Raw genomic sequence first — 7116 nt, 5'->3', positions numbered from 1 at the left:
TACCAAATTATTTATTTTTGTTAAATTGTAGCAACATTTGTTAATGAAGAAATTTATGGAAAAAAAAAAACCTGGAAATATATTTAAAAAAAAAAACAAAAAACCAAAACCGAAATAAAAAACCAATGGTTGATATTTTCCAAAATAAAAAATCAAAATTTCCAATCTGATTTTGGTTTTACAAAAAAATGAACCATTCTCACTGATGTGAATTATGACCATTACTTTGGCATGCGAAATTTGTGACATCCCATGAATATGTAGTTACAACATCGTCTGAACTCGTAATGCATAGTAAGGGGTTAGACTATCATCACATGAATACGTAGTTACAACATTGTCTGAAATCGTAATTCATCACCTACAGGTTATAGGTCTGCTGGTGTTTCCATTAGGTTGTCTAGAATAGTCCGTGGTCGCCATCTATACTCTAGTGGATTACTACATCGCCACATTGCTGGTTAAGGTTATGGTATCTCCTTTCATCATGTATCACATATTCATCATCATCTATTTACCTAATTATCATCACCTTTCTATCATCACCTATCTCTCATCATTTTATTTCATCACATTGTTGGTTAAGGTTATTCTTCCTAACTTCGAACCCCAAGGTTTACTCTACTAAAGCTTCATATTCTCGGCTCTCTAGACCTAGAAGGGTCCAGATCTATCACACCAAAAAGCTCAAGATAGCTCTTCCTCTCACTCTACACACTCAAACTCGCTAGGGTTCTCACTTATGAGAAAGGCAGTCGCAATTGAAGGCCATAAGTGCCTTTAAATATGGCTCGGGCCCAAAGATTTAGGGTTTCTGCCAACAGCGTGGACTCGTCAAGTCGCCTCACCGACTCGTCGAGTCCATTCATTAATCTGAGTCATCAGTCGCGACCTTACTCGACGAGTTGAGGCGTCAACTCGTCGAGTCTCTCTTCTTAACTCAAAAGAAAAATACTTAAATTATGATACTTGGAAATTCGGATGTTACATTTTGTTTTTTTATTTCATAGATTTCTTCATCAACAAATGTTACTACAATTAAACAAAAATAAATAATTTTGCTAAAACATAATACGATAGGAATAGGAAGTTAGTTCACATTTAGTCACTGAACTTTTTAGAGGGAAACGAACTTTCGATTTTGTTCGCATTTAGTGACTAAACTTTTTTTCGTTATCTATTTGCCAATAAACTATTGAAACTGTTCACATTTTACCCTTATGACCGGTAACAGCCGGTCATAAGGGTAAAATGTGAACAGTTTCAATAGTTCAATGGCAAATAGATAACGAAAAAAAGTTTAGTGACTAAATGTGACAAAAGTCGAAAATTCGTTACCCTTTCAAGTCATTATCCCTATCCATTTTCTTTGTTTTTTGGAACGACGGCTATATGTTAAAAACGAAAGCTTAATAAAAATTAGGAAAAATACAAATTAAGATAGAATTGGATGATGAACCCACACATTCCTTTATTATTATTATTATTATTTTTTGCCTTATTTTTTCTAAAGGAGAAAAAGAAAATATGACAATGTTATCAAATTCATTTTTTATTGTATTGTTACATCATGCATTTTTTTCTCCCCTCTATCTTTATAAAATAAAATTTCCGTAGAGTATAATGATGAAATATGAAGTTCTATAGAAGTTCAAAACCACAAAAACTTTGAAATTGTAAGTCATTTTTCATTGGTCATTATAATGAAAATATCATTGGTTTAAAAACAAATTATACTGTTGTAGCGGTCATAAACCAACAACTAACGGTAAGTTTTTACATTTTATGTGAACAAAATATCACCAAACTATGATATTTGATAAAAGAAAGTTAAAACTATACTTTATAAAAAATGTGAATAAATAAGAAAAAAATTTAATAAGTTTACATGTTTTGACAGACCATGTAAATTTTTAAAAAAATATAACTTTTGTATAAAAATGGGGTAAAATTAGAAATGAAATTCTGTTGTTGCATTAGTATATAAATTTATAAATATTGAATAGTATAAAAAAATGTTAGAAAATCGAAGATGGTCTTAAATTCAACCTCTTAAAACTTATCAGTCTCGATAAGTTCTTAAAACTTTATCATTCTCGATTCGTTAGCAGTTCAAGATTGAATACTCCACAGAATCACCACTGTGACATTTACCACGTGGCATATCATTAGTAGGTTAACAGCGGTAGGCTCCACCTTCCACTCCAAAAAAGAATATATAAAGCCACTCCACCTCCATCTATCTCCAACAAGCTCCACCTCCTTCCTTCTTCTTACTTCACCGCCATCTCCACTTCCGGCCACCGAGCACAGAATTAAAAACTAGAAATTTATTACACACTTCACAACGCTACAAATGGGTACCGGAGAATATGACTACCCGAAATCGAGCTTCGAGCAGCAACCACACAAAGTTGCCATTCCGCCGCCGCAACCGTTCATAAAATCGTTGAAGACCACCGTGAAAGAAACATTTTTTCCCGACGACCCACTGCGCCAATTCAAAAACCAGCCTCCTTCACGAAAATTCGTACTCGGAGTTCAGTATTTCTTCCCCATTTTCGACTGGGGATCTCGTTATAATTTGAGTTTCTTTAAATCCGACGTAATTGCTGGTATCACCATTGCCAGTTTAGCAATCCCTCAGGGGATCAGCTACGCTAAGCTCGCCAACCTCCCGCCGATTCTCGGCCTGTGTAAGCTCTTCAAACTTTTCCGGCGTTATTTCACCTCTATCAATTATCATGGTGGGTTTATACTTCGATATAAATTACTGAGAGAGAAAAAATTGTATTTTTTTTTTTTTTTTGTTGAATTTTGCAGATTCGAGCTTCATTCCTCCATTAGTCTATGCTATGATGGGAAGTTCGAAAGATTTAGCAGTGGGGACGGTGGCAGTAGCGTCGCTGCTGATAGGTTCCATGTTAGGTGCGGTGGTTAACGCCAATGAAGACCCAAAGTTGTATCTTCAGTTAGCTTTCATGGCAACGTTCTTCGCTGGAGTTCTCCAAGCTTCATTGGGAATCTTTAGGTTAATATACAGAGATCTTCAAACACATATTTAATTAAAAATAAAATTAAGGCCTCTCAACGCCATAAACATGAAACTTAAGGCTGATTAATATTTAATATCCATAATCGAATCCATGCAGGCTTGGGTTTATCGTTGATTTCTTATCACACGCGACGATCGTAGGGTTCATGGGTGGCGCTGCGACGGTGGTTTGTTTACAGCAGCTGAAAGGAATATTGGGTCTCGAACACTTCACTCATGCCACTGATCTTGTCTCCGTGTTGCGATCTGTCTTCACTCAAACCCACGAGGTTCTTGAAATAATTTTTTTATTTTTTACTCCCTTTATTAATTAAAAAAATAATTGACTTTTAATACGTTTTGCATGTTATTAATACTAATAAATTAATTCTCAAAACTACAGTGGAGGTGGGAGAGTGCAGTTTTGGGCATTTGCTTCTTGTTCTATCTCTTGGTTGCTAGATTTGTTGTAAGTATTTATTTTTTAATTAATATATATATTTCACTTCGTTGGTTTTTATATATAGATATATAAACACGAATTAAAAAATAATCTGAAAACTGATGTAAACAGAGCACAAAACGACCAAAGCTATTTTGGATATCGGCAATGGCTCCTTTGACATCGGTCATCTTGGGGAGCGTTCTTGTTTATCTCACCCATGCCGAGAAACACGGGGTTCAAGTGGTTAGTTTCTTAATTCAGATATTAACCAAATTTTTATATTTCACTATCCATTCTTATATTTCGTCCATAGTACAAAAAATTGTTATTATCTCGTCAAAATGATAAACACGATAATACACTGGTAAAAGATTCTGGATCTAATATACTATCCAAACCGTATGTCATCAGATGTATGTCGTTATCTTACAACCGACATATTTCGGACAATTTTCATAAAGTCATACGACTATTGGTCAATAAGATTCTTTCACAGTTTCTTTTGTATCCCTTATTTTTTTATTTTTTTTTTAAAAAAAAAAAAATTATAAATACAATAATTAGTTACGTCTTTTGTGTAAAATACAGATTGGGGAATTGAAGAAAGGACTAAACCCTATAACAATAATGGACTTGTCTTTTGGGTCTCAATATCTATCTACGGCAATCAAAACCGGCATCGTCACGGGTGTTATTGCCCTTGCTGTAAGTCGTTTGTCCTTTATGCTTTACCACTTGTACTTTCAATTATTTCTTCCCACTTGCATTTATTTACAAAACTTCTAAAAAAGAAAAAAAAATGTTCAGAGTCACGGGACTATTTGTTTGATCAAAAAATGGGTAATATTCCATAAAATCAAAAAGTACATGTACGAACGATATAAGTCATTACAATATGTCTATAGTGATAAGGGGTAACAATGTAATTTTGCATTTCATTCCAAATTTTTATAAAAAAACAAAAAAATAAAGTTTTATGGGGTACATGGGCACTGTTTGATCAAATTTGGATTAACCAAATTACATGATTTAATGCATAAGGTGCAAGTCATTAGAGAGGGTCTATCTTGTGGGATGACAATGTAATTTGCATTCCATTACCTAATTTTCACCCCAATCCCAAATAGAATCATATTTAGAGCATATAGTACAAGTCATTATAGCATATTCTCATCAGGGGCAATAATGTAATTGCAAACAGGAAGGAATTGCTGTGGGTAGGAGCTTCGCCATGTTCAAGAACTACAACATTGATGGAAACAAGGAGATGATTGCTTTTGGCATGATGAACATAGCTGGATCATGCACTTCTTGCTACCTTACCACTGGTGTGTAAAATTACCATTATACCCTCTCTCTTTTTTTTCGATATCTTCAAGCTTTTGGTTTAAGTTACATATTTGTTTTACTAAATTGATATAAATTATAGGTCCATTTTCGCGTTCGGCTGTAAACTTCAATGCGGGATGCAAAACTGCGGTTTCAAACATAGTGATGGCAATCGCGGTGATGATCACATTGTTGTTCCTGACACCACTTTTTCATTACACACCGCTTGTTGTGTTGTCTTCAATCATCATTTCAGCAATGTTGGGTCTTATTAACTATGAAGAAGCTATTCACCTATGGAATCTCGACAAGTTTGACTTCGTTGTGTGCATGAGCGCGTATTTTGGGGTGGTATTTGGGAGCGTTGAAATCGGATTAGTCATTGCGGTATGATTTTTAATTAATTACAATATTGTTTATAAATTATAATACAGTTTCAGTATTTTAATTTAGTTTAAACGGGACACTTGTAGGTTGCATTGTCGTTGCTTAGGGTGCTCCTATTTGTCGCAAGGCCAAAAACATTTGCACTAGGCCACATACCTGATTCATCGATCTATAGAAGCATCGATCAATACCAAAACGTGAAAACTGTCCCTGGAATCCTCATACTTCAAATTGATGCACCAATTTACTTTGCTAATGCTGGCTACTTGCGTGAAAGGTATAATTATTCAGCTCATCGAGTTAAAATGTTTAAAAAAAACGTACCCTAGCTTGAACGATTTTTTAAATTCAAAGTTTCGCTATTTCTCAGAATTTCAAGATGGGTTAATGAGGAGGAAGACAGATTGAAGTCGGCAGGAGAGGATAGCTTGCAATACGTCATACTTGCATTGAGTGGTAAGTGACCAACAACCGAATCATCTAGTTTAGAAAAAAAATAACATCGTGGTGGTTGCAGCGGTGGGGAATATCGACACGAGCGGGATTACAATGATGGGAGAGGTTAAAAAGGTTATGGAAAGAAGAGGACTAAAGGTACTAAATATTAACCATGTTTTATTAAGGATTTATTGTTTAAATTTGAAGCTAAATCTTTGATGTGACACATATGATAATCTTGTATAGTTGGTTTTGGCGAATCCGGGAGGAGAGGTGATAAAAAAGATGAATAAAGCAAAGTTGATAGAAGTCATCGGGCAGGAATGGATATATCTAACGGTAGGAGAAGCCGTTGGAGCCTGCAACTTCATGCTTCATACATACAAAAATGTCGAAAAGTCGGGTTCAAGTGGATCATCGTTGGGAAAAGAGACACAAAGTGACAGTAATGTTTAATGCGACGTCGTTTGTTAGTATTTGTCTTGAGAGGCGTATTCATGCTGATAAATAATTTGTATATTGATTAGCTCCTTTTGTCAATTTTTACAAGTAGAACGTTCTCTTTCAAGTAAAATGTGCAAGGAAAACGGATAATATTACTGAGTTACGAAATGGAAGTAAGGGCTCGTTTTCAGCTACCATTGTAAGCTAGATTTACACATTGATACGTCTTATATCAGAAATTATAAAGCCTTAATATAAAAATCATAGTACAAGCATATTTACACCATACATATTCACATATTGTCATAGCGACAACACGTAACATACAAACGTCATTAATAACATTCTAAGGAAATTACGGGCTTCTACAGAAAGAAAGTGGTGAAATAGTTAATTATGCAAGTAAAAAAAAAAAAAAGGTAAAAATGCAATTATAGTTATCAACTAATTATACATATTTCTTGCTATAGATTGTGATAATAAGAGAAGATCATATGATTTGGTGGTCACTGGTCAAGGCCATTTCTGATGATTCGAGATTGTTGAGCATGTTAATGAAGCCTTCCTCTATTGTCTCCATGGTTAGGAATGTCTGGAACCTTCCATAGTGAAGGTGCCTTCTTTTGTAGGATGTGCGTTTTGGCACCTTTTCTAAAGTCTGCTTATGTTTTGCTTTATTTGAAGTAAAAGATGATTGTTTTGGTATTTTTTTTTTTTTTTTTCTTGATTGAAGAGGTATCCCTTTTTTATCGAAAAAATATATCTTATAGTAGTTTGATTAAAAATATTGAGTGTGTATGTGATACAAATAATACTTGCCAAATATATTTGGGTTTTAAATTACTTAAATTGCATGATGGTATTTTGGGCTTATACACTATCTAGTGACTAGTCCATGTTTTTAATTAGTTTAAAAAATAAATAAAGCCCAACCGCTTATACCTTTTTTTTTTAATTCTTTTTGTACGGGTCAATAGAAAGAAAAAAAAAAAAAAAAAAAAAAAGGTAAACTTAAATTATTTATGTTTTCATGATTAGC

General features: G+C 34.1%; 1 protein-coding gene across 1 annotated transcript; it reads left to right on the top strand.

The window, feature by feature from the left end:
• The first annotated feature begins 2232 nt into the window (after nt 1-2232).
• On the top strand, nt 2233-6271 carry LOC145014577 (sulfate transporter 3.1-like). The gene is made up of 12 exons (XM_078972974.1): nt 2233-2696; nt 2824-3031; nt 3153-3324; nt 3438-3503; nt 3609-3722; nt 4068-4184; nt 4681-4807; nt 4909-5195; nt 5282-5472; nt 5566-5651; nt 5713-5789; nt 5880-6271. The coding sequence occupies exons 1-12, from the start codon at nt 2357-2359 to the stop codon at nt 6087-6089; spliced, it is 1995 nt and encodes a 664-aa protein (XP_078829100.1). The 5' UTR covers nt 2233-2356; the 3' UTR covers nt 6090-6271.
• Nucleotides 6272-7116: the final 845 nt, after the last annotated feature.

This window comes from Lactuca saligna, chromosome 9 (assembly GCF_052625555.1).
Source record: "Lactuca saligna cultivar CGN05327 chromosome 9, ASM5262555v1, whole genome shotgun sequence".
NCBI classification, from domain to species: Eukaryota; Viridiplantae; Streptophyta; class Magnoliopsida; order Asterales; family Asteraceae; genus Lactuca; species Lactuca saligna.
This window is presented reverse-complemented; position numbering and strand designations above follow the sequence as displayed.

What these genes read in the sequence shown, in the direction of transcription:
- LOC145014577 (XM_078972974.1), top strand. Translation starts at nt 2,357, where the DNA reads ATGGGTACCGGAGAATATGACTACCCGAAATCGAGCTTCGAGCAGCAA. An exon ending in TCTTGGTTGCTAGATTTGTT is followed by an intron (nt 3,504 to 3,608) that starts GTAAGTATTTAT and finishes TGATGTAAACAG; the next exon opens with AGCACAAAACGACCAAAGCT. An exon ending in CGGGTGTTATTGCCCTTGCT is followed by an intron (nt 4,185 to 4,680) that starts GTAAGTCGTTTG and finishes AATTGCAAACAG; the next exon opens with GAAGGAATTGCTGTGGGTAG.